The following is a 25214-nucleotide window of genomic DNA, read 5'->3' on the forward strand; positions in this document are numbered from 1 at the left end:
TCGTAAGAAATTAGGTCAGCAGTGCGAAGGGGACGCAAGCATCCCCACTCCCCTTGCAGAGCGTAGCCAGACAGAAGATTAGGGCAAGATCTTAATGTATGCTCCATTCTTTGAAGTATTCGCTTCTGAAGAGAGCTCGGTGTAGGCGTCATAGATTGGTTCATAAAAAATACACCACTTCCCGTGGGATGTTACCCAAGATGTGAGACTGATCCTGAGGACCGTCGATTTAGCAGTCCTTACGAGTATCATCCGCTGATACCGGGGCGCATGGCGTTGCAAATCGGTTCCGATCCCACCGGGATGGAGACTCTGTGCACGAAAAGGTCGGCGTTTCGTCCATTGCCGGTGGCGTCGACGTTTCCGTGCTGGATGCATACTAGACCGATGATGCCGTCGCTCTGTCGCTTGGCGGACTCGCTGGCATGGAGAATAAGTATTGCCGGCTTTTGTGGTGCCATATCTTGAACCAGGCGCTTTTGTCGCTTTCCACGTCCGTGTTATCCGGATCGGCACCACCTTTCGGGGAGAGACATTCTGCGCCATCAGACGATAACCCAAACAACGCGTACGCTGTCTGGTGGCGCGGTCTTTGCGGTTTTGGCAAGGATTGGATACAGCAACTTGGTGAGGAGGAACGGCGCGACGTTGTTGGTTCCGAATTGCAAGTCATAAACCTTGCTTCGTTTTGCTGCTTTGAGGCGGGATCAAGAACCGCGGCATTGTTCCATAAAAACATCATGGCGCTCGTTATCGCGGAGGACGGCCTTGGCGGTGCTTTTAATGGCTGTGAGATCATAGAGGTCGAGATGCAGGAAGATGAGCGAGCCTTTGGATTCGGGGACATGCGATTTGATCGCTGAGATGGCTTTGGCGGCTTTTCCTTTGGATTCGGGCCGCGTTTGTTCTGATGGCTTTGGCGCTTTTCTTTGGTTCCGATTTGATCTCTGAGATGGCTTGGCAGCTTTTCCTCCGGCGCGCTGCTACGGAGACTTTTGCGTTGTGTAGATAAAGGATCTCCGCGAGCGCGCTGCCGATGCCGCTCGATGCGCCAGTCATGATTAAGACCTCGTGTTCATGTCAACAAAATGCAATAAAATCAAACGAGATGGCACATTTTGCCAACTTGATCTGGGATATTCTTCCCGGTAAGAATTGGAGCAAGAGGAAAGAGTTGTGACCAGGTATTGCCCATCTTATGAACAGCCGAGAAATAGGAGATGTACAGTCAATGCCATGCGTATCAGTACGAGGTTTGAACAGTAAATGCAGAAAGTGGTAGTAAGAAAAGCTTGAGGTGATCGCGAGACCTTTGCTCACAATTGGTGATGAGCGAGAACGGGACAAGATAATTCAGCTGATTGCCTGTACCTTTGTGAAAAGGGAGATGCTCTATGACATGGCTCACAACTGTGTCTATATTTGCTTCTGATCGTATCTTAGAGAGTGACTGCTCATGATCAAATTCAATCTCAGGTATTGGATATTAGAAATCAGTCCGACAGATTGACTGAGATCCAACAAATAATCAGGATTTGCAAATACTTAAGCGAGAATAATGTGATCCTGGTGTCTTCTCACAGTACTGTATGTAGTAGTCACACTCCAATCCATGCTGATCAAAAGAATATATGATAGCAGTCAGCAAAGTATCTACTTGCCAGCTCTACCTATCAGTTTCACATTCGGGATCGTTGGACTGTGAGGATTTAATATCAATGAAGCCCAGAATTTAGACAGGACAAAATCCTAATCATTTTGGATTTTAATCGGGCGCTAGCCGCTAAATGTTGCGCCAAGACGTGATCCGTGATCCGCATTTGTTTATAAGAGAGGTGGCCCCGCATCTCTTTCGCAGAGACTCGAACGATCTTGCGCCCTTCAATTTTCCCACTCAACAACCACCTCCAAATTTGACATCCATCACAGCATTCGAAAGCTCACCAACGCGCCTTCAAACCCATATCCACCATCCAAAATGCCTCCAAAGAAAGCAACTGCTGCGAAGCCCGCCAAGACTGCCGCCGCCGCCCCACATGCATCCTACAAAGGTATGCTCGACTCCAATTCTTGACCCCACCACGCTGTCGCATCACTTCGGCAATAGGTGCACCTTGGTCGCGTACCTCTGCTGACACATTCTCTTAGACATGATCAAGGAAGCTATCCTTGCTGTGAGTCTACTCCACCGGGCGCATTCGATCTTGCCGCTCGACATATGCTTCGCACCGCCCGACCACAAGACATGCCCACCACAACGCACCCCGCTACTGCATAAGAATAAACAAAGCTGACGCGTCTTCTACACCTGCAGCTGAAGGAACGTAATGGCAGCAGGTAAGCTACTTTTTGCTCTAGAAAACAACAAAATCGCGCTTTGTTTACCTTTGCGCACGCGTTATCTTTGATGGGGATCTGGCTAACTCAATTGTCGCACACAGTCGTCCTTCACTCAAGAAGTACCTCAAGGCCAACCACAAGAACCTTGCATCCTCAGACGCCGTCTTCGATACCCAATTTAACAAGGCGATCAAATCAGGCGTCGAAAAGGGAGACTTCGCACAACCAAAGGGTACGTCCTGGCATAGTTTTAGAACGTTCAGGTGCTAGCTTGCAATCTTCCATACTGTTGTCTCTAGCTTTTTGCGACGATGGCTGCTGTTTCACGTCATCGTCGCCTTCCACAACGTCGTTTCCCTCTTGCAAAATCTTCCGTTCTTTCTATCGTTCACAGTCCAGAATGTGCTTTACTAACAACCACACAGGTCCATCCGGCACTGTGAAGCTAGCGAAGAAGGAGGCCGTCGCAAAACCTACCGCCGCCTCCACCAAAGAGAAGAAACCGGCTGCCAAGGTACATCTGTTGGCCCAGACTTTCGTAGAGAATCCTGGTTAACTCTTTGCAGAAGGCTACCAAGGCAACAAAACCTGCAGGCACCAAAACAGCTGGTAGACCCAAGAAGACCGACACGAAGACTGCTGCTACGAAAGCCGCGCCGAAGAAGGCGTCCACCACCAAGGCCACAAAGACAAAGGCGGCGCCCACGGCGAAAGCTGCGAAAGCTAACACGTCGACCAAGCGTGTGAAGAAAACACCTGCAATGGTATGTCATAGTCCTCCATCATCAGACTTCCTTGACAACCGCTAACTAGTTGAGCCAGGCCCCCGCCATCGTCGAGGAGACGAAGATCTCTGCCAAGACAGCTTCTGGCCGTATAACAAAGGGACCGGCGAAGACAGCTGGCGCCGTGCAAAAGAAGAAACCCGCACCCAAAGCCAAGAAGGCTGCAACCCCCAAGAAGCCCAAGTCAACGCCCAAGAAAACCGAAACCCCCGCCACAGCCGCATAGATTGATTTTCCGTGTTCTCCGTCGTCGGAAATCATTACGAATAGGGCGGGAAGGGATGTGCGTGCGAGGAGTTAACGTGATCCGAGTCGCTGCGCTACATATCACACCTACGCGGCCACTCGGCTGGAAGATATATGAGAAAGCTTTTCTTTGCTTTTGGTATCGGGGACAACTTTTTCATGCTTGCGGTCACTTTGTGAATGCGGGGCGTTGCTGTCTGAGGGGGTCTGTCAAATGCCTGTGACATACTCATGCTGTATCATACTTTAGCTCTGAATGTCAAGATTTTCAAAAACATCTTCCGCAGATACTCGCAGTTCTTCCTCGTGATCGTAGATGAATGGAAAGACTGGCTTTGCAATATTAACCATGTCGCGTCAGAGAAACAAAGCCTCCTGTAATGGCGGATACGAGCAGGGAATGCTCTCCTATACTCGGCATACAGCGTATACACGGATTTGGGAGGGGTGCATCCCCGGGAAAGGAAGACACGTGGCGGGAATATGACATGGGTATCTTCTCGTTCTAGGCTGGATACTCGATCAAACGGCATGAACTTATGGCACTGTTCCAGTATAATGCTGCACTGCGAGATTCAACCTTATGCGAGTATGGCTGGATACATGGGGATATTGCCATACAATTGCGACGTTTTCATGTTTCTTGAGCTTCATCATGTGTAGGAATAGTCACATGTTTAGGGGTCCTACCCCGAGATGATGGCAATTTCATATTGCTTGATCTTCATCATGTCTGAGAGTAATTCTCATCAATACTTGCTTAAACCCGAAGAACTGGTCTCTAGAGAACTCGAAGGTCCCACCATTCTCTCGCCATTCTTTTAATCTGCGAGCCTATTGCACTATTAGCCCGATGTTCTCCCAACTCGGGTCCAAGCCCCAGCATGACTACTCACCTATAGCTAACGAGCGTGTCAACCCGATGATTGCTTGTGCTGAAACTTCTCAATTGCACCTTCTCCCCATTTTCGATCTCCTTCGCGTCGCTATCTCCCCATTCCATCGGGACTTCTGAGTCCGCATCTGCGTAGACCAAGACATTGAACGTGCAATTGCCGGCATCAAGCTGTGGAAGGAAGGTCACGGAGGCTGTGATTTGGCGGAAGATCGACTGGATCTCAAGCTGGATCTCCTTCTCCGTCTTCTCCGGGGGCGGCGGTTCAGGGGTGTCTCTGTTTTCGAGGTTAGGAAGAGGGATGGCACAACGGGAACAGAAAGAGTGGCTTGCATTGGCGCGGCATTCTCCTTGTCAGGCGGCTTTGACGTGTCCTTGGAAGCCGCCTTCTTAGAAGGCCTGTTGAATATCTGGACATCGAACTGCCATCGCTCAACGTGTTCGCCAGTCTCCTTGCTAGTAATTACAACCACCAGTTTGGAAATCTTGCCGCCTGTCATCCATTTGTTGAGCTGGGACATGATCTTCTTGATGTATGCTTTGACTTGATCATCGGATGTGACAAGCATGTTGAGTCCATACTTCTTGACACTAGAACAATGAATCAGAAGCATATACATCGAAACGTGAATTTAACACGTACGCCGTGAAATCTTCTGCAGGATATACTCCGCGCTGGAATCTAGATCTTATCAGACGATTGAATAGCTTTATTACGTTCTCATTACCTACAGAATGGTGTTTATAGAGTACTCGAACTGTGCAGCATCAGTATAGTTCAATATAGCAAGATTCTTGACTAACAAATTCGGCAATGAGCTTCGAAGATCCTAGTATACCGGTTAACGTTGGCAAAGGGTAAAGGAAGTGCTCGGATCGAACCCTTCAACGACAGCTTGTGCACTTTCGATTTGTCTTTCTCGGCAGACATCCTGTTTCAATGTTGATCTCAGACACTTTATGGTCATGGAAGATCGAGTTTCGATGTTTATTGAATTTGGTTGATGGAGTAACCCTGTTCGGGCCTAAAGTGCGGAAGCCTAGCCGCTCCGCAGGTTCAAGATTTTTGAGACCTCCCAAACGAGGCAGAAATATCAACTTTCAAACTGCAATGTCCCAGGCTGCTCGAGGTGGGTTGAGAGCGCGAGTATTGTGAACTCATGCGACCATGCCTCCGGCCAATCATTAAGGCTCCAGCTGCTGTCAGACATTCTCTCGTAGGATCGAAGCGCCCTTTTTTGCCATTCATCTCTTCTTCACCTTTACGCCATGCTTCGTCATCAAGGAGCGTCGGTACCCTGGAGAAGAGGATATCTGAGATACCACTGGACCGCTTCCGAAACTTCTGCATTGTCGCCCATGTCGACCATGGCAAGAGCACCCTCAGCGACCGGCTGCTCGAGCTCACGGGCACCATCGAGCCGGGAGGGAAGAAGCAGTTCCTGGACAAGCTCGACGTTGAGCGCGAGCGCGGCATTACGGTGAAGGCGCAAACTTGCAGTATGCTGTACAACTACAAAGGAGAGGACTATCTGCTTCATTTGGTGGACACCCCTGGCCACGTCGATTTTCGGGCGGAGGTGACGAGGTCATATGCTGCTTGTGGGGGAGCTTTGTTGTTGGTAGATGCCAGGTATGTACATCTTGGGATCTGCTGTCAACTATGTTTTGTCGCTTGTTGGGTCGCGAGGTTTTTCGCAAACAAGAAGAGTTGCGACCTCATTGCGCTCGTCGAACCCGTCTTATGACCCCAACCTTGTCTATGGAGAGCAAGGCTGACTCCAAAACTCTTGTTAGTCAAGGTGTTCAAGCCCAGACAGTGGCAAATTTCTACTTGGCATTCTCACAAGGCCTGCATTTGGTGCCTATCATCAATAAGATCGATCTTCAATCAGCCGAGCCTGAGCGAGCCCTAGAACAGATCCGGGATACGTTTGAGCTTGATCCTGAAAAGGCGGTCTTGGTTTCCGCTAGGACTGGCCTACATGTGGAAAAAATACTTCCCGCTGTCATTGAGCAAATCCCAGCGTGAGTCCAATGTCAGTACTGCATGGAGCAACGTCTTACTAATTCTTCCAGACCCACCGGCGACCACCTCAAGCCTCTACGGATGTTGTTGATCGATTCGTGGTATTCTACATTTAGGGGCGTTGTCCTACTTGTCAGACTCTTCGATGGCCAGGTCAAACCAGGGGACCACGTTGTCTCCCTTGTTACCGGCTTGAAATACATCGTAGGTGAAGTCGGCATCATTTACGGGGAACAGACCCCGCAAACGACGCTACGGGCCGGCCAGTTGGGCTATATCTTTTTCAATCCAGGGATGAAGCGGAGTTCCGAAGCTAAAGTCGGAGATACGTATACCACTGTTGGTTCGGTGGTATCTCCTTTACCTGGCTTCGAAGAACCAAAAGCAATGGTTTTTGTGGCTGCTTTCCCAACAGATCAGAGCGAATACTCACATCTAGAGGACAGTATCAATCAAATCGTTCTCAACGATCGGAGTGTTACCATACAGAAGGAATATTCGGAAGCTCTAGGAGCTGGTTGGCGACTCGGATTTCTGGGAACACTCCACTGCTCAGTGTTCGAGGACAGGCTGCGGCAAGAACACGGCGCAAGTATCATCATTACACCCCCAACGGTGCCATTCAAAGTCATCTGGATTGACGGACAGGAGGAGATTATTCGCAATCCCGCCAACTTCCCAGACACAAGTAGCAATACTGCTCGGGTGGCTGAACTTCAAGAACCCTACGTCTTAGTCACTGTGACCCTCCCGGAAGAGTATTTGGGCAAAGTCATCGAGCTTTGTGAAGGCAACCGGGGTGAGCAGAAGGAACTTTCGTTTTTTACGACAACGCAAGTCATTTTGAAATACGAACTTCCACTTGCTCACTTGGTCGACGATTTCTTTGGCAAGCTCAAAGGTATTACCAAGGGCTATGCCAGTCTTGATTATGAGGAATCGGCGTGGCGTAAAAGCAATATCATCAAACTCCAACTGCTAGTCAACTCGAAGCCCGTGGATGCTGTCGCTCGCGTTGTTCACATCAGTCAGACCGATAGACTGGGACGACAGTGGGTCGAGAAGTTCAAGAATAACGTGGACCGCCAGATGTTTGAGGTGATCATACAGGCAGCAGCCGGAAGACGGATCGTGGCCAGGGAGACCATCAAGCCTTTCCGGAAGGACGTTTTGGCAAAGCTGCACGCAGCTGATGTGAGCCGGCGAAGGAAGCTCTTGGAGAATCAGAAAGAAGGTAGAAAGAAGCTGAGATGTATGTGGAGTGAGCCCCAGGATCTCAAAAAGTGTTCATGCTAACGGCCATGTGGTATAGCCGTCGGTAACATCACAATTGACTCTAAGGCTTTCCAAGCATTCCTGGCCAAATGAGGACTACCTTCAGATCCGAGGGACTGGAACGGCGGGATCGTCATTTGATAACACGATAGCGTTACTGCAGGGAGCTCGCTGTAATGTCAAGCCACTAGCGGGCGTGACTTTATCGGAACTTACACCTCGTTTGCAGCTGCCTTACGGAAGTCTGTGCGTTAATACTGATAGAGCTAGGATCTCTTTGGAGTCTTTCACTCTTCACCCGTCTGAGCCTGAGCTGTAGCCTCGTGAAAGAAGGGGCATGGCGAAGAGCGTCTCTGAAACATACAATCGGAGCCTTTCTTTTTCAGTCAGAGTGATGAATCGAACCAACAGAACCATGCGAATTTTTCGGTTTTGAAGATTAACGCATCGATGAACTGGTTTCGTAGGATAGAGAAACACTGCAAAGTAGAAGACCATCGTAGCATGGGAGAGTATGGGAGGTGCAAAGCCCATCGTAGAACAGGAGGGTATCGTAGCATAATCGAAAAGTATTGTAGGGTCAATGATTCCGCAGGGTAAGAAAGAGGGTACTGCAGGCCAAAAGACCCTATTCTGGAGCGAAAGCTGCTTCCAGCAGGATTAATCGTCTTCTCATCAACGAGCACCAGCCCGACTATAGGTATACTGCTCCGTGTTCGATCTACGCGCGACGAGCTCGACAAGGCTCTTAGCGAGCTGGTAGGATCGGCAATTCGGTTGCGAGTTGTTTTCGAAATTGCAAGTGCGATCAGTGGGACCACGATCGGGGTCAAAGTTCCTATCAGTAGAAGAACCGATTTGCATGATTTGACTTTTGGATTTGCATGGTATTTCAGCTTCTAAGGGTCAGTTTGGCTTCTCGGAGAATTCATTCATTCATTGGGCTGGATATTTTGATATTGCCAAGGGACTAAAGTACTTACTTTACCTGTAAGCGCGCGGCAGCGGGAGGCCGGGTGGGGTTTGGCTTCATGAACCCCACCCCGGCCCGGCCCGGAAATCATGTAGGTAGTCGGAGCCTTTCCTTCTCAGTCAGAGTGACATTCCATCTTCTCGGCGTTTCCAACGCTACCTTCCGTAGCCTTTTCGTTTTCGCTTGGGAAAGACGGGCGATTATTGAATCGTACACGTTTTATAATTGGCAACCCGTATATTTTTTCAGCCAACAGCCGGTGCTGGTGAAGACACACCCCCTCGCAATACACCGGGCTGCCGTGACGTCGGAATACTATCTGCTTTGCGGGTATGATGGCCATGATCGGAGTAACGTCTATATCGTGGGTGAAGAGGGGTTGGTTTCGTGCAAAGGACAGAACTTGGCTACTTGTACCTTATGAAAACAGGACAAGCAGCAGAGGACGTGGATTGCAGAAACGACTTCCACCAATCGACTAATTGCACGTATCACGGCCGTACCGCTCGTAGAATATTTCAAACGCTCCTTTCAAGAAGCCGAACGGGAAAAAGTGCTCTCCTTCGTGACCGTCAAACTCACAACGTCAATGCTCGGGCCGCCCATGCGATCGAAGATTGCCCCGTCCGCGCTCATCTCCTTGGCGAAGTGGTTGCGCAATTCCACTGCCAGGAGCGAGTCCACGCCGTATGCGTGCAAGGGCTTTGACGTGTCGATATCGTCGCGAGGCATCGATAGCGACCTGGATAGCTTCTGCAGAAGGCAGTCTTTCACGACCTGCCCGGCGTCCTGTTCAGAGGAAGCTTCGCGGAGGGAAGCCGCGTAGTCGACGCTCTGTTCGAAAGACGAGGTATCTTGCTTGCCCAGGCCCGTTTGGTGTAGATGCCGGAAGGTCCTTCTCTGCATCCAGTGAGGTTCCTTCAGGCCCCTGACTTGCAGTGTAGCCGGTGTCTCAAGACCGATGACCCCCTGTGTGGCTGATGCTGACGTGGTGTCCAAGTTGGGGTTGCAATAATGATCTAGCAACGCGGAAAACTCCGCTTGAGAAATAGGCATGAACAAGCCTCCAGCGGCCATGCTTGTGGAAAGAAACAAAATCTCCGCTACGGCACCCTCGGATTCCATCCAGCCAAGGTCTAGGCTCGTTGCTTTCTCGCCCCGCGCTACACGATAATGGGCAAGACTGTCCATGTATGTATTGCCAGCGGCATAATTGGCCTGGCCACCGGATCCCACTACGCCCGCGATCGATGAGAGGCAGAGGAAGAAGTCCATGCCTTGAGGGAGGAGGGAATGGGGATTCCAAGAGCCTTGAACTTTAGGCGCAACGCTCGTTGTCCAGTCTTCGGATGTCATTGTTTCAAGGACGGCGTCCTTCCGGATTGTCAGCACAGAATGATGTTGAAGAGCAAACAGCGACACACATTCAAAACCATAGACCCCTGAATGACACCTTTGATGGGCGGTAAGGTCGCCGCACGTTTGTCTAATGTAGACTCAAGCATGTCCGCCTTGGTTACATCGCACGGTGGTGCTTCCACATGAGCACCCTTAGCTTTGAGCTCTTCGATCAGTCCAATTGCAGCATGTGATTGAGCTCCTGAGCGAGAAAGCAGAATGAGATTCTTCGCGCCCCGGCTCACCAGCCACCTTGCAGTGCTTCTACCTAGACCTCCCAGGCCTCCGGCAGTTAGATATGACGAGTGTTCATCGAAATATAATCGGATTTGGTCTCAATTACAGTCTAACGTCACCATATCAATCAAGAGCCCGTCAAGCTGTATGGAGACGGTGTGTATACGAACAGGGACTTTGTCATGCTTCCTCATTTCCATGACCATTTTGCCAGAATTGCTTCCATTTTGGAAGGAACGGAAAGCAGTCTCAATTTCAGAGATTCCAAAGACTCGCAATGGTTGCGGACCATGCAATTTCTTCTCTTTGATCAAACAATTCTCGTCCCAATGACCGTCGTTGTTGATGTACAATAGCAAGTCTGACGTTACAGAATCTTTCTTAAATCAATCTTCCTCGGTTCGGAGGCAAAGTTGTACTTCTACTCCGTTGGGACCTGGCGCTATAGGCAGAGGGTTGTGGAAAGTTGCATCTTTGATTGTGTATCCAGCTACACGCCGCTTCTCTTTGGCAGGTTGTTTACAAGCTTCCAGAGCCATGACCAGCATTCCTGCCGTGGGGTACTAGTACGCAGCAGAGCCGTTAACCTGATTCACAGAGTCAGCTCAGATGTTTTCGAACGGGGAGACTCCCAGACCTTGTGGTCCTCGATCCATGGCGTCTCAGAGATTCGAATGATCTTTCGCCATCTTGCGCCCAAAGGATTCCAATCTGAAACAGGAGTTCCAAGTAGGTCTAGGCGAAGGTTGTTGCGAAATCTCCAGCCATCTTTGTTGTATCTGCTGTCGTGCCAGTAACTTCGTGAGTGATCGAAAGGGTATTCGGGAAGATTGGGCAGCACCATCTGAATTGCAGGTTTCATACCTGACTTGTTGACCTCAGAGATATCGACTGGATAGCCAAAGCAGGTTAAACGATCAACTGCGTCAAGCAAAGTATCCAATGCTGAGACAGATCGGACCATGACCGAGTCATAGCTGATACCGTCTTTGTCGATTCCCCTCAAGATGTCCTTGGTGGGACCTTGCATGGCGCTATGTGGCCCAATCTCTACAAGTTTGTTTACTTCTACTAAAGTTCGATCGTCTCCAATTTTGCCTCTGAGTTCTTTTCAGAACACATTTGCGCTAATGCATCCGAGAACATGACTGGCGAGGTCAAATTTTTAACCCAGTAACCGCTCTGCTGGATCTCGTTGGCTAGCGTGTAGGCCAAGTTCGAAAGAAATGCTGTTGCTTCCGTGGGGCTCAAGGACGAAGTCAACTCTGATATGTGCGCATCATATGAATCTGCAAGACGTGCCAAGCCACCTTCATCTGTCGTAGATCAAATTAGTAATCTTGGCCTCATAGCCTCACCTTCTCCATTCACTGGTTGTTGGGACAAGTTTCCAGAAAGTGAGAGTAGCTTGGAAGGCTCCGGACCCTGCTCCAAGTACTCAAGAGTAGGAGGCCCACGCACTGTCCAATGGTTTCCAGCAAGATTGCTGAGACGTAAGTAACTGTACGCATCATCATTGATAGCATGACTGTTGGATCCCCCGAATCCGAACGAAGATATTGAAGCTCTGCGAAGTCCTCTGCATGGCCAAGGGGTGCTGTGTACAGGGAACTAGAAGACGATCAAAACGAAACATGAAGCACATTCAGCGTCGAGGCTCATACCTTCAGCCTCAGATAATCCGCATCAATATCCGGGTTCAGATGTTCAATATTAACATTAGGGGGAATAACACCGGTTTCTAAAATCAGGATCGCCTTGATGACACCGGCGACTCCACTTGCACCTTCAAGATGACCTATGTTGGATTTCATAGCACCGCTGAAAAGATTAGTTGGATTTCCTAGGCAAAGTCTGCTTAAACATCCGAGACACGGAAGCATAGATGACAAACGTACATGTACATTGGCTCTTCAGCGCTAGGATATTTTCTGAATGCCAGCCCGATTGCGCTGGCCTCAATTGGGTCACCAATCTAAATTCAGGTGTAAGCATCAAGCCGGATACAGCCAGTTTTCGGGTGTCTTACTGCTGTTCCGGTACCATGCGCTTCGACGTATCTTGTAGTCTGCATGTCCAGCCCAGCCTTTGCGTACGTTTCGTTGATCAAAACTTCCTGGGCATCACGATTCGGTTGTGTGATGCCTGGAGTACGGCCATCCTGGTTTGATCCTGTAGATCGAATGGCTGCGGATGGTGTCTCCATCTCTGACCGCGTCAGTCAATCGCTTGAGAACGACAACCCCAAAACCTTCGCCTCTCCCATAGCCGTTGCCTCGATAATCGAAGCTGAAGCTCCGACTATCATGGGAAATGAAGTTCATATTCGACAGCATTTATGAAATTCGAGAGAAGTGAGTAGGTTGCCGCCGCCAACGAGGGCCTATAACAGCAAATGAGCAAAGCAAAGCAGATCCCTCGAAGAGCTGACCTACCATATTTGAGTCTCTGTTGCGTAATCCCTGACATGGGAGGTCAAGAGCCATCATGCTGCTGGAGCAGGCAGAATCCAAATTCACACATGGGCCGGTGAGATTGAAGAACCAACTTAGCCGGGCAGCGAGCATGGCGACCGCGATCCAGGTGGCACTGTATATCGGAAGCATGTCAGGATCTTTGAAAATTCCTAATCTGCAGTCGTCTGCCAAGCAACCGGTGTAAACCGAGGTTTTTGAGTTCGACGCCTTCTCCATAGATATGCCTGCTGATGATAATTAGCAAAGCCCATATTGCTCAAAGATCGGAAAACACCCACCATTCTCGAAGGCTCTGTAGGCAGTCTCAAGAAGCAGGCGATGCTGTGGGTCAATGGCTGCAGCTTCGGTCGGTGTTATGGAAAAGAACGGCGCATCGAAATTGCCAAGAGGCTCTTCCAGAAAATGACCGCCTTTGGAAGGAATCTGGTCAAGCAGAGATCAGAGATGGTAATGTGGCATGAGCGATGAGCATAACAATACCGTATCCGGTCTACTACTATCTGGATGATAGAAGGCATTCAGGTTAAGTCTTTCTTTGAGCCACTCAGTCATGGAGCATCTCTTTTCCATCAGCATCTTTTAGAACACTTCAGGTGAGGTGGCATCTTGCGGGAACTTGAGAGAAAAAGCAATGACAGCAATAGGCTCAAGCCGAGGTTGATCGACCCCATCTAGGTCAGTGATGAAAGTTGCGTTGTCCTGAACCGGATGTTGAGGACTATTGACATGATCACTATTACCGCCGTGTATGCCGTTAATAGAACCATGAGCACCGCTGTGAACGCCGTTAACAGTACCATTGGTACCACCGTCATTGCCGTTGACAAGACCACCAGTACCACCGTGAACGCCGTTGACAATTTTATGTACTGGCGTCATGATTGCAAAGCCCAACAGAATATACGACGAGAACAAGATTGTCAAAGGATTTCAATTAATTTGGATAAATCAGAGGCGGTCGAACACTTGGCGGGCAACGGAGGAATACGTGATGACGCTGGGAGAAAAGGTTTATATGTAGAGCTGCCGACGCTGGAGACACCATAGAGTAAGCTACCTTGTAGTATGCAGGTCTCGATGCTAATTTTCCAATCATGGTGGCATAGCCCTGGCGATCACGGACCCGCTTGACGCCGCAAGGTTCTGTGTCCCATATTCTTCGATGCTCTTTCAGCATCTGGGTCGTGTGGCTCACGCCAAGTCAAAGACTATTCGAACTCAAGCCAGATCGCGGGACAGGAGCGAGCTTCGAACAATTCTCATTGGCCGGAGTTGCAGAGCCGGCGGATTAGCACCTGTTCGCGGTATCTAGACGCCATTTAAACCTTGTCCAAAGCGCACGATATCAATGACAATGATACTGGCGCCATGAGCACGGAGTGAATTCAATCTGGGGGGACGCTAGGTTGAGTCGTAGTGCAGCCCGTGCTGGGACCAAGATCAGGGGCCAGGATCTAGGACAACGGATAGATCAGCGTGGTAGCCGTCTGATGAGATTGAGATATCTAGAGCTGTCTCGCTAAAGTGATGTGGTTGTAGAACGGGAGTTGAGCAGAGCATTGACCGCTTGGCAATATGACAATTACCGTTACTCTGTCACTCTGGTAGTCCCAGGTCTAGCCTGGTGCAGACAGCTGTCATATTAGCAGTCGTATCATTACCGGAACAGGACAACGGTCCATGTCAGATTGAGTTCGATAGAAGCAGCCACCTAACGGGGATCCTCGTCGACAGAGCGAGCTCAGTAGCAGGCAAAAGCCCGACAGAGAAATCTGGTTGACAGGCCCGCCTCGCCGGAACAAGCACAAGCTAAGGGCAGGGATCAGGTTATGGCAATTCGATCTTGTAGCATCAAGGCATATTACTAAGACAAATGCTATCCAAATAAGGAGTAGTAGAAGGCCTTGTTGACGGAGTTTTGATTTGCGTGCGCGTCAACGTACATTGCCATCCAGCCGTTGACGGTTTTTAGCTAGTAAAAGACGGGGTAACAGGAAAGTTGAGGAGTACTGTACCTCTGTACCTAGCCAGTGGGATTAAGCTTCGAGATCTGTCAACAGTCAACAGAAGAGCAGGAGGGTCGTGCATTCCTAATCCCGGGCAAATTCCCCGAGTTCTAACTTCTAACCACCACAAGCTATCTTCTTCTTAACGTGCATCGTTGTCAAGCTATACCACGGAAACATGTTGCACCTTAGCCAGGCGTGAGACGGTAGCGTAAGTAATCGGCTGGTTAGTCTCGTTAGTGAGCATTATCTTGAGAGACTTCAGGATCTTTTCCCACCTTCTTGATGCTGAGGAAGGAATAGGCGAGGAAGTACTGTGACGTGTAGTCACCCCACGGTACTACAGCCCACATAACGGACGCTAAGAATTTGGAGGCTTGCTGACTACATCTTACGTGCATGAATGTTTGTTACATGTTGAGGCTGACAATGTGTACAGCACAACCAGCTTGCCTCTATGAACATTAAACTGGTAGCCATGCGTTGCTCTCTAGTCGACCTATCCGATGAACTTCATCTTAACATCATCCAAGAGCTTCTCAAGCATGACGACTTCCTCCACGAGGAGTCGTTGAAGCCGGATCCCAAAAGGTTCAACCAAGACTGGGACGACGACTTCCAGTACCATCGCGATCTGATGAGTTGGAGCTCCACGTCGCTGTACTTTCGAAATCTGCTTGCCCCGTACATCTTCAAGAGTATCAAGCTGCGCAATGATGTGAAGAGCGGCGCTTCCGTGGACGCCGTTCTGAAAAGTCCACATGGTGCTCTCGTGAAGGGAATTTACTTTCTCGGCACTATTCCACCGGACATAGATGACCTAGACGACGATGAGGACGATGATCCTTTGGCCGAGGGATCCTATAAAGAATCCGACGATGCCGAAGGAGAGGAAAGGCCAATCATTATCACATTCCCCCCTGTCGTCAATGACCTCCTATCAGATCTGCATCAATTCCCCAATCTCGAGTCTCTAAGCATAGGCTTCACCTATCCCAACGACGACCCCTTCGACGAATACTACGAGACCGAGGGAATCATGGTCAACGAAAACCCCACGGCAGCGCGCGCCCGGAAGGCGCTGATGACGACAACGTACGAGACGCTGTTACGCAGCAAACCACCACAGCTGAGGGCGGTGGAAATCAGGAAATTTGTATGGACGTTCACTGAACCGTATGAAAGCCAGGGCTTCCAAAAGTTCCTGAGCCATGTCGAGCACTTTCGCCTTTCTGTGAGAGGGGGGAACAACGGTGCGTGCTGGTGCGTGAACACGTGCGATGGGTACCTGGAGTCCGTCGCGAGGTTCGACGAGCTGTTCTTCGACCACCTGGCGTCGGCGACGAGTCTGACACTCAGGGCCACGGACGAAGGGCCCATCGGGTTGGAAGGGATGCGACACGCACGCCTCGCGCTGACAAAGGAGCAAATGCCGCTGCTCCAGTCCCTGCATCTGGAGCACATCTTCATCTGCCAAGAGCTCGTCGATTTCGTCCTCGGCCACACCGACACCCTGGAGCGGCTCACCCTGCACGACTGCCACAGCAGCGTCAACGGCTTACAGGACAACGACGGCTTCTACTGGGCCCACTTCTTCGAGACCCTGCACGGGGCAGATCTGAAGAAGTTATCCCACCTCGAGATATGCCCCGATGACGCGCCGTTGACGTTCGAGCCCGACAGCCTCCAAAAGGAGCCGGTGTGCCCGGGCGACGTGCGGCAGATAAGACGGGTGCCGAGCGACGTTGCGAAACGACGCGTGTTCGGGTACGCGATGCTGGACGATAAGTATGGCGAGTGCTGCGACGACTCCGAGGAGAATGGGGCTGCGTTTGAGCGGGGAGAGGACCAGGCGGCTTTTGACAGGTTGATGAGCAATGTCAATGCCAACGCTGCAAATCGGGGAGGAAAAATTACCGATTGGCAGGTAGCGACTTAGCCTAGTCTAGCAATCCGAATGCATTCGTGACAACTAACCTCATCGGCTCTATGCTTACATGGTAGTAATGGCCACGGCACCTGCAGCGTCGGCAACGTCTGCAATGAACATCAAGTAAGATACAGCAGTACCTACTGTATCATCCCAGCGCACTGGCCACCGGCACGGTTTGATCCAATCTAATCTAATCAAATCAAACATGCTTACATCAACTCCGATCTGCGCAGTTCGATTGGTGGGTATGTACTCCACAACCCGCCGCGCACGGAAAGTACTCGTACATTCGAGAAGTGAGCTACCTCGCTTAGTAGTGGCGGGAGAACCCCTACCCCTATTTTCTTAATCATTGGGAAACTAGAATCGCGATTTTGGCACCCCCTCTAAAAAACAAAAAAGTGCTTTTCTTGAATAGCCTCACAACGATAACTTACAACGCTCTAAAAATTTTAAAATTTTAATAATTATACGAGAGATTATGATTATCAAATTATAGAAGATCTTAATTATTCGTTCTATTATAGAATAAGGATTTAATAAATTCTTAGATTTTTCGAATAGTCTTGGCGGTAAAAAAAATAGCCGAGGTAAATTTTTGAAGTTCGCGATATATTCTGTTTTAATTTCACTTATAAGATTAGAATTAAAATCTTTCTAAATTTACGGTGATTTTAATATAGTAAGTGATTTCGTAAAGTTTTTAGCTGTAAAAATAAGTGGTGGTGGGTTATATAGGAAATTCAAATTTTTGATATTTGATTATGGGGTGCCAAATTTTTTTGTTTCAATGATTAAGAAAGGTAAGAGCTTTGGCTGAGTGCCAAGACCCTAAATATTAGCGTCGTAGCTCACTTCTCGAATGTACTCGTCGTAGGTAGGTAGGTACTCAAGGAAGATAAACCACACTACTTATACTTCTAGCCTACCTCGGTCCGGCCGCGGATTCTAGCCTCGACGCTAAAGTAACGCGGGACCGGACTCACAGAGGCGGTCTCGACTTCTCGAACTTTGGCGGAGTAAAGTAAAAGTAGGGAGCTTGTACTGTCTTGGCGGACGGCATATCGCTAGCAGCCACAGTAAGGACACGCACCGTTTACAGACGAAGCCGGTGTTTGAGTTTGGCATTTGCTCCGGAACAGCGTCGAGTAGAGTACGATGTCGGTTGGAGGATTATCATTAAATTTGGTTGCGAGAGAGCTTCGGTATGTGTTCTGGTGGAGAAGATTGGCAGTTGTAAACGGAGGATCTTCCCATAGATACTGCCGTGGTGTTGCTCGTATAGATAGGCCTGTCTCACTGCCATTTCTAAGCAGGGCCGGGTGCCTCCATTCCCAAGGCACTTGAAGCTCCATCATCAACCATTTCGGAAGGGACATGAGTGACACTTGTCGCCGGGAGCATCTAGAATACAGGCCACGATCCGCTTGCCGACGTGTCGTGGTCTCTGCCGTGTTGCCGTAATCAACTGGCTTCAATCGATTCGCAAGCTTTCTGCAGTTGCTGGGACAATTTGGGAATCTGTATCGGTTTGGCATGGCCGATCAGCTTATAGTCTACCACTGCTTGTAAGTGACAGCTAGAGCCTTGGGGGCTTTAAGAGGACCTGACGGGGACTTACGTTCTGAGGCGCAAAAGCTTCAAAGTCGTTGCCTGGTATGTCTAGTACCTGAATGCTCTGCCCCACGAGCTTCTCCCATGCGACGACAGCCTCTGATCGCGCTCTTTGGTCACTGATCCATGGATACCGGACACCGCATAACTTTCGCTGTTTAGAGTCTCGCGACTCCGCAGCATGATGACCTTGGGATACGCAACACTTGTCCGCGGCATCTTGTACACTCCCAGCAACGCTGCATTGCTCTGGAACTGGGCCGACACGCGCTGTCTAGATGCATTTCCAGAGTCATTCGTAGATCCCGCTTTCGTGGCATGGGCAATGATGGCGTTCGGGAGCGGCTTGGGGTCGAGTGAGTAAGGGGATTCGATCAAAACAACGCCTTTGACCTGCTTGCCCTCCTGCCTGCTTGCCCTCCTGGAAAAACTGCCGCGCCAGCTTAAACGCAACGACGCCCCCAAAGGAGTACCCTAATAAAAGTAAACCTGTAAGCATCAACAGCCTTGGCAGGATACTTAAATCACAGGTGGGAGAACTTGTCGGAAAGCTACAAGGGAGCGATGTAGACTGGAGTGCAAGCTACTGACCTCCAAGAATGACGGGACGTTTTGCTGAGGTGTCTATATGTGGTGCGTAACGTGCCGCCATGTGAAGCAAACTGGAAGGTTGATCGTCGGCTTCGAAAAATCCAGGGTTAGAGAAACCATGCGTATCGCGTCCTATGTCGTGCATTTCCGAGTACATTTTACAAAGACCGCTGCCATCATGGAAAAGATAGAGCGAAGCACTTGTGGAGTCACCTTCCTCAAGTGAGACCGGTGAGCCGTCCATTTTCAGCTCTTGGGCTCCTGGACCTTTCGGGCTTTGGCCCCTTAGTTCCTTTTCTGTCTTTCCTAAGCCACTGATATCCGAACTCGTATCAGTGGTTGCAGTTGAGCTCGTGTCGTCCGGCGTCTGAGAAGGAGGCGTGCTGCAAGCAGATTGAATGGCGCTCTCAAGATCATGTATGCTTGAGCATTGCATCAATGCCGACTCTTCTACTGACCGATCGGAAAATCCCTTTTTGACAGCAGAAACAAACTCTAGTATCATCAACGAGTCCACGCCCAAAGTCTTAAGATCTTTGTTCTTATTAGCGTTCACCTCAGCCTCCGGTAACTCACAGGAATCCATGATAATACGGGTGATTTAGCCTTGATGTTTTGCTGTCGCAAAATACCGTCTTCGGGTACTGATGGACTCTTGAATCCTGAAGGAAGCGGTGGCGAATCGGACGAATCGGGAAGAACTTCAGCAGCTGAGGGTAGTTCTCCGCCGTAGGATTTCCCAATGATACGTTCAAGCACTGCTTTGAATAATGATAGGATAAGTTTTTTGAAATGCATACCTTCAACAGCCGCGATGATCCTGGCAGTCGAATCCAACGCATAGGTATCGGCTAATACTGTGCCTTCATCGATGTCAAAGAGGCTGCGATAAACAGTCATAGGCTCGTCCTAATCAATTTCCCCATAAAGTAGCCGGACAGACTCAACTTCCCCACAGATACTGGCATCGGTCGCACGGATGCTGGTATTCGCAACAAATCCTGCCGCGTGCAACAAGGTGTCAGTAAAGGTGGGCAAGGTGATTGCTTTTTCTGTCTTGGAACGGCTAGATATCTTGAACGATCCATAAGCTTCACCACTGGATTCTGAAACGCTGATGGACGCTAAAGTTTGATACTCTTCGGAGTGTTCGACGACACGGGAGAAAACCGTTTCGTAGAGCATTTTTCTTTGGAAATTGTTTTAGTTTCTCGCCCTTGTCGGCGAACAGATGGGCCTTTTGTCTCCTCACCAGGGCACCTTTGCGGACCCAATTCGCTGTGATGTTCGAAACATACTCTGCAGAAACGGTCCCGGAGCAATGAAGGGTCTCTGGCCTCGAGCCACAACTTTGGGACAAGACTGTGAAACTCAAGTCCGACGTCGAAAGAATTTCGCTCAAAATCACATGAATGGGTTGATCAAATCAGGTCCTGGTCCGGACAAGGTAATGCACACATCGCTCGATATCACTGCAATATTGAGTGATTTACAGCCAGACTATTATCTGTGTAAGTAGCTTTTCTTCGACAGCATCATCCGAACACTAACTTCGTTCCTAAATTTTCGCAGCTGCGACAACATTTGATCTTTGCCTAGACCAAATACAACCAAAGACCACGGATGATCTTCCAAGAGCGGCCTAATAATCGCTCGCAATAGACGGCGCTTTGAAAGCCAGTCCAGAAAGCTAACCGAAACGCATCCACACCATGGTCGATAGATTCTAGTACGGAAGGTGACGAAGCCACCACAGCTGCTGTTAGAATGCCGGAGCAAAATCCCGCCGTCTCCACGATCTGTCCAAAAGCAGGTTCATGCTTTACCCGCATTCTTCCAAATTCGAGAGATACCTTCAAAGCTGGTGGAGGCAGATCGAAGTCCCCTGAATGATTGGATTGTCATGATATACAACATCTGGATCTAGAAGGTGTTCAGGAGGGAACAAGAGGTCGAGACTTGGCGGCACCAAGGGTTTGCACGTCTTCGAGAAAGACTGCATGGCACTTGGACTGAAGGATCGCGGCAGCCGGGCTCGATTTCACGTCATGGAATGCTGTGGATGTGCCTTGTGGGCAGAGCAGATCCTTGAGTGATCCCTGACCACCAAAGAGTAATATTCTATTGACGTTGGCCATAATACTGTTTGGCCCCAAATCACGAGAGGCACTAGGGGAATTTCAGATACGTGACCATCTACCAAGACCTGGAGGTCGATGGGAGCGTGCTTTCTTTGAAAATCCACGAATAGCAAAGCGTGGGATTAGACCAGTCGAGTCGCAGGCACAACTTGCGTAAATACCTCTTTGGAGGAGTATGCGCGCCTGATGTGAAAAGGACCGGAGTACATCTAACAGAGCTGATTGCGTAGGTGAGACAACAATGGCAAAGACGGTCTTACAGTTACTCGGTACGATGCAATTGAGGTCTCCCTTTCCGTTGACCATGTTGTTGTCAAATCGTGGCGGAGGCCCGTCTGCCATCACCTCTGCCTGAGCGGTGTCAAAGTATTCCTTGCGGTACCAATCGCTCACAGCGACCGGGTCAACATCTATGTCGTAATGTGCGTTGGAAGGTCCATATATGATCGTAGCTATTTCTTGTCAGGGGAGTTCCACCGTTAAGTGTTCGGTGCCGGCTTACGTCCAGCAATGCCCGCAGCATATTGCGCGGAGTAGTGGCTGTGATACCACGAAGTACCGTACAAGTCTGCCTTGAAAGTGTAGAAGAAACTTTTACCAGGCGCAATAGGGCGTTGACCGACAGACCGTACTCCATAATACTGGGTTTCTTTTTGCAGTAATCTAAGTGAACCATGATTAAGCCTTTTCCACCGCAAGAGCACTGTACAATTTACCCATGCCGAGATGACAGTTAGCAAAGCACATCATGCATGTATATATTCCTCACCTACCAGTGCAAACTTGTTCCCTATTCGGGATCAGAGATTTAATTATTCACGGTGATATTGAACCAGTCGCCCTGAAAGTTGTCACATTTTAGCGCTTCACTTGAAAGACTCCGAAAGAGTACCCAATTCGCTTCGAGCATCGGCTATTGTTCACATTAGCCGAACTTTTTGTTTCAACCAGAGCATAACTGGATATGCTCCGTTGATAATAATCATGCTCTTATTAATACAATCAGGAGTGAGGAATGCACGCTTGATAGTGAGGTTGTAATTCTTATATACACTTGCGCAATGTCAACTCTGCAAGAAAGTGGTTGATGGTTCATAGGTCCAAGCAGTGTCTGGCGATCTCTCGTAAGGTTTGGTATTATTTGCGTCCATAGTATTCCAAGGGAAGCCATTGGGCAGGGGCTATGCAGAAGACTAGTCTCCAAGGTTCAGACGAGAAAGATAGTTGATTCTACATTGTCTGTCAGAAACACTGGGAGTATAGGTGCCAAAGAGGTTCCGAGCGATGAGTTGCCTATGCAATTCTTCATCAGCGCTCAGAGACGAGAAATGGGCTATCTCAATTCTACCGTTCGTCTGCTGTTGAACAAGTCCCGCTACAAATGTGCCGGCCTCGAAAATGACCAGGTGTGTAACCAAGGTACGAGCTCTGTGGAAGAGCATAGTACCAACCTATTCAACAAGAAGTATGGAAGGGAAAAAGAAGGGAAAAAGACCAAAAACAATCTATAGTATGCGCAATGAAGCGAGAAGTTTCAGGAGAAGAGACGACCGCAATTCGTTGTCAGAGGTAAGAGAATGCTTAAGAGTGTAGAGAGGAAGACGAAAGAGTGCACATGACAATACATATACTAAGAGACAAGGATTAATACATCGTCCAGGGCGTTGATGCTGCCTGCGGAACGATAGAGACGGCACAGCATGGAGCACAGCCTCATATAGATTCAGCTGAGATAACCCTAAGGTACCATAGTTGAGGTAGGATGGTCGAACGGATTGCCCATGATGAACGGCCCAAGTAGTCCCGGGAATAGAGATTGACCATCTGAGGCTACAGAACAGTGGTCTTAGTATAGATGACAGCATCAAGATTGCCATCTGACCCATGAAATACCCTGCGTCTCACATGGCAATCCGTCCCACATGGCAAACTAGGATGCCAACTTCGGGGAAAAGAAAAGGCACATGTCAGGTCCCAACGAGCCGCCTCGTGGAAGAAGAGATCTGATTGATGGAAATCAACCGAAGATCGGCTGATAGGCGTTGAGCAATCATTCGTTGAGGCAGACACCTTACCCAGCTGGAAAGCTCAGCCAAAGACACCGAGTTGCAATGAGTGCTCAGTTCGGATTTGACTTGCCACGCTGGATGTTACACACCCTGAGCGAGTCTCCGCGAAAGAATCTGTTCCACCTTGGGTACGCTGAAAGATGGCTCTACGAGATGTGGAAGCAGCGTTGTAGAAATGGCTGACTGTCATCTGGTTCCTATCTATTCTCCTGTACATCCTGTCACTCGTCATGTTGCCGAGGTCTACCTTCAGAGGCAAGCAGTCAAGCAGCAACATTCACACACTCTCTCTCGCTTTCTTCGCTCCCTTGGATCCGCTGATAGGCGCAAAACCCTCGATTTTTGCTAGCATCTAATGACAGTCGGATTGAAGCTTTAGCAATGCTGACGGTCTCGGTACTCGGCTTTTGTTTTCCCTTCACTAAGCTAGCTCCGGATATCTTAGCCTAAATCCGGGCCCTAAGAGACGGGAGTGCGGGTTCAGCCTTATGAGTTTACTTGACGACCACTACTTTATCTTCACGCTCACTGTTACATCCCTTCTATACACAGGTTGGCCATTGGGCTTAGGGAAGGGATTATCTTCAGTCATTCTGAACACGGAAGGGATCTGTTGCGGAGATGAAGCCGAGAATCCATGCTCACTCATAGGTCAACAAGATGTCCAACCAATCAATGACGATGGCAAACACGGTATTTTTGGAAACCGCATATGGAGGTGTGGAGATATGGAGATATTGATGTTAATTGCGCTTCATTGCTCGCATCGGCCTTTGACAGATCGGAGATCTCACCACCTGCATCTATAAATGCGGTTTCACCTGGTCTGATGCCATGCCACGCGACTTTATAAAAATGTCATTTTCCTCTATACTGTCCTCATCAAGTTATTGATTCCTCCTACAATTGACCATTCGCATACCACAACATACTTGGACAAACACATCTCCCCTCACCCCAAATTCATACCAGTTCACTTCTCATCTTTCCAACGATTAGCCCCACCATGCCTACTGTCCTCATCCTTGGCGCCACTGGCTACCTTGGCCTCCCTCTCGTCAAGTCTCTCTTCCGCTCTGCAACTACACCATTCACGGTCTCGTCCGCACCCCTGCCAAAGCCAAAACTCTCGTCCAGAACGTGGTCATCCCCGTCATCGGCGATGTCAGCGATCCGAGCAGCTTCACCCATCTTATCTCCCCCGTACCCATCGATGTCGTGATTGACTCCACCTCGGCCTACGAAGGGGCTTCCGGCATCCTCAACGCCGTCTCGGCGGCCTCCAGGTCTCGCATGGTCGGTATGAGCGCGTGGGTTACGCACAGAGACAAGGAGACGTTTGGGGAGGATTGCGATGACTGGAGGCCCGAAAGATGGCTTTGCGACCCGGAAAAGATGAAGAGAATGGAAAGCGCGCTGCTTACGGTTGGTCATACTTTTTCCTACCGGCGGAATCCGTCAATTCTCTCCTTCCATTGCCTCCTTGCTGCCTGCTATGAGAACTCAAGGAGCACACAATGCTGATGTTCCACTTCTTCAACACTATGCAGTTCGAGGCCGGTCATAGGTCATGTTTGGGGAAGAACATCTCCCTTCTGGAGATCTACAAAGTGGTGCCGACGTTATTGAGACGTTTCAATGTGAGTAACCACTCTATAGAGGCTATACCAGAGGGCGGACTAGTACATCGAGCTGACTGGGAATAAGTAACCATTAGTTCGAGCTGCTTGGATCAGAGGAAGGTGAAGGGTTGGAGGTACGGAATCGATGGTTCGTTCTGCGATGTGGCTTCAAAGTACGATTGAGGAAGAAACTGTAGAATTCAAGAGGATGCTTGAGCGAATGGAGGAATCGACGGTGGTTGGATGGGTCCCTAGGCTGTTGTCCCACGCATAGAAGACCTAGGGTGAGCGAAGTGATGAAGATGCCTATGGCCGGCTTTGTAGGGGTCAGAGGTTCTCGTCAGCGGTATTCGGGCGAAGGGATTAATTATGGCTCGATTCTTGTGCAACATGAGCAGGAACCCGATGGCTTGACGATCTCATGACCAGAAATACAATTTTGGTTTCTTTCTTGGTATGCGTAATAAGTGGAATAACACTAGCTTTGGTGTACCTTACCAATACTCGTACATCTTTCATGGTTGAGTTACGCAACTTCACTTTTACCATAACTAAAATCGGTTTGATTTGATCCGGATCCAAC

At 49.4% G+C, this 25214-nt stretch overlaps 13 protein-coding genes across 13 annotated transcripts; 5 read left to right on the forward strand and 8 right to left on the reverse strand.

Moving 5' to 3' along the window:
* Nucleotides 1-425: 425 nt before the first annotated feature.
* On the forward strand, nt 426-863 carry HO173_000928 (uncharacterized protein; the record flags this gene model as incomplete). The annotated part of the gene is made up of 1 exon (XM_037302875.1): nt 426-863. One exon carries the CDS (start codon nt 426-428, stop codon nt 861-863), a length of 438 nt encoding a protein of 145 aa, XP_037170382.1.
* Nucleotides 864-1978: 1115 nt separating this feature from the next.
* HO173_000929 (uncharacterized protein) lies at nt 1979-3351 on the forward strand (the record flags this gene model as incomplete). The annotated part of the gene is made up of 7 exons (XM_037302876.1): nt 1979-2051; nt 2149-2174; nt 2315-2337; nt 2442-2572; nt 2766-2854; nt 2907-3104; nt 3163-3351. 7 exons carry the CDS (start codon nt 1979-1981, stop codon nt 3349-3351), a joined length of 729 nt encoding a protein of 242 aa, XP_037170383.1.
* An 841-nt stretch (nt 3352-4192) lies between these two features.
* HO173_000930 (uncharacterized protein) lies at nt 4193-5197 on the reverse strand (the record flags this gene model as incomplete). The annotated part of the gene is made up of 7 exons (XM_037302877.1): nt 4193-4205; nt 4268-4543; nt 4600-4857; nt 4910-4948; nt 4999-5024; nt 5071-5096; nt 5149-5197. 7 exons carry the CDS (start codon nt 5195-5197, stop codon nt 4193-4195), a joined length of 687 nt encoding a protein of 228 aa, XP_037170384.1.
* Nucleotides 5198-5426: 229 nt separating this feature from the next.
* HO173_000931 (uncharacterized protein) lies at nt 5427-7663 on the forward strand (the record flags this gene model as incomplete). Its single annotated transcript, XM_037302878.1, has 4 exons — nt 5427-5899; nt 6064-6294; nt 6346-7547; nt 7608-7663. The coding sequence occupies 4 exons, from the start codon at nt 5427-5429 to the stop codon at nt 7661-7663; spliced, it is 1962 nt and encodes a 653-aa protein (XP_037170385.1).
* A 1411-nt stretch (nt 7664-9074) lies between these two features.
* Nucleotides 9075-10384, reverse strand: HO173_000932 (uncharacterized protein; the record flags this gene model as incomplete). The annotated part of the gene is made up of 3 exons (XM_037302879.1): nt 9075-9917; nt 9968-10224; nt 10285-10384. The coding sequence occupies 3 exons, from the start codon at nt 10382-10384 to the stop codon at nt 9075-9077; spliced, it is 1200 nt and encodes a 399-aa protein (XP_037170386.1).
* Nucleotides 10385-10741: 357 nt separating this feature from the next.
* On the reverse strand, nt 10742-11208 carry HO173_000933 (uncharacterized protein; the record flags this gene model as incomplete). The annotated part of the gene is made up of 2 exons (XM_037302880.1): nt 10742-10765; nt 10816-11208. The coding sequence occupies 2 exons, from the start codon at nt 11206-11208 to the stop codon at nt 10742-10744; spliced, it is 417 nt and encodes a 138-aa protein (XP_037170387.1).
* A 296-nt stretch (nt 11209-11504) lies between these two features.
* On the reverse strand, nt 11505-12384 carry HO173_000934 (uncharacterized protein; the record flags this gene model as incomplete). The annotated part of the gene is made up of 4 exons (XM_037302881.1): nt 11505-11789; nt 11843-11999; nt 12077-12153; nt 12208-12384. The coding sequence occupies 4 exons, from the start codon at nt 12382-12384 to the stop codon at nt 11505-11507; spliced, it is 696 nt and encodes a 231-aa protein (XP_037170388.1).
* Nucleotides 12385-12498: 114 nt separating this feature from the next.
* On the reverse strand, nt 12499-13534 carry HO173_000935 (uncharacterized protein; the record flags this gene model as incomplete). The annotated part of the gene is made up of 5 exons (XM_037302882.1): nt 12499-12561; nt 12614-12882; nt 12934-13078; nt 13136-13231; nt 13292-13534. The coding sequence occupies 5 exons, from the start codon at nt 13532-13534 to the stop codon at nt 12499-12501; spliced, it is 816 nt and encodes a 271-aa protein (XP_037170389.1).
* Nucleotides 13535-15139: 1605 nt separating this feature from the next.
* Nucleotides 15140-16600, forward strand: HO173_000936 (uncharacterized protein; the record flags this gene model as incomplete). Its single annotated transcript, XM_037302883.1, has 1 exon — nt 15140-16600. The coding sequence occupies one exon, from the start codon at nt 15140-15142 to the stop codon at nt 16598-16600; it is 1461 nt and encodes a 486-aa protein (XP_037170390.1).
* Nucleotides 16601-18389: 1789 nt separating this feature from the next.
* HO173_000937 (uncharacterized protein) lies at nt 18390-18572 on the forward strand (the record flags this gene model as incomplete). The annotated part of the gene is made up of 1 exon (XM_037302884.1): nt 18390-18572. The coding sequence occupies one exon, from the start codon at nt 18390-18392 to the stop codon at nt 18570-18572; it is 183 nt and encodes a 60-aa protein (XP_037170391.1).
* A 219-nt stretch (nt 18573-18791) lies between these two features.
* Nucleotides 18792-19984, reverse strand: HO173_000938 (uncharacterized protein; the record flags this gene model as incomplete). Its single annotated transcript, XM_037302885.1, has 3 exons — nt 18792-19325; nt 19376-19682; nt 19743-19984. The coding sequence occupies 3 exons, from the start codon at nt 19982-19984 to the stop codon at nt 18792-18794; spliced, it is 1083 nt and encodes a 360-aa protein (XP_037170392.1).
* Nucleotides 19985-20394: 410 nt separating this feature from the next.
* On the reverse strand, nt 20395-21660 carry HO173_000939 (uncharacterized protein; the record flags this gene model as incomplete). Its single annotated transcript, XM_037302886.1, has 4 exons — nt 20395-20684; nt 21201-21392; nt 21443-21603; nt 21650-21660. 4 exons carry the CDS (start codon nt 21658-21660, stop codon nt 20395-20397), a joined length of 654 nt encoding a protein of 217 aa, XP_037170393.1.
* Nucleotides 21661-24047: 2387 nt separating this feature from the next.
* Nucleotides 24048-24443, reverse strand: HO173_000940 (uncharacterized protein; the record flags this gene model as incomplete). The annotated part of the gene is made up of 1 exon (XM_037302887.1): nt 24048-24443. The coding sequence occupies one exon, from the start codon at nt 24441-24443 to the stop codon at nt 24048-24050; it is 396 nt and encodes a 131-aa protein (XP_037170394.1).
* Between the last annotated feature and the right edge of the window lie 771 nt (nt 24444-25214).

This window comes from Letharia columbiana (genome assembly GCF_014066305.1).
Source record: "Letharia columbiana isolate WasteWater2 chromosome Unknown Sc0000001_s0, whole genome shotgun sequence".
NCBI lineage: Eukaryota > Fungi > Ascomycota > Lecanoromycetes > Lecanorales > Parmeliaceae > Letharia > Letharia columbiana.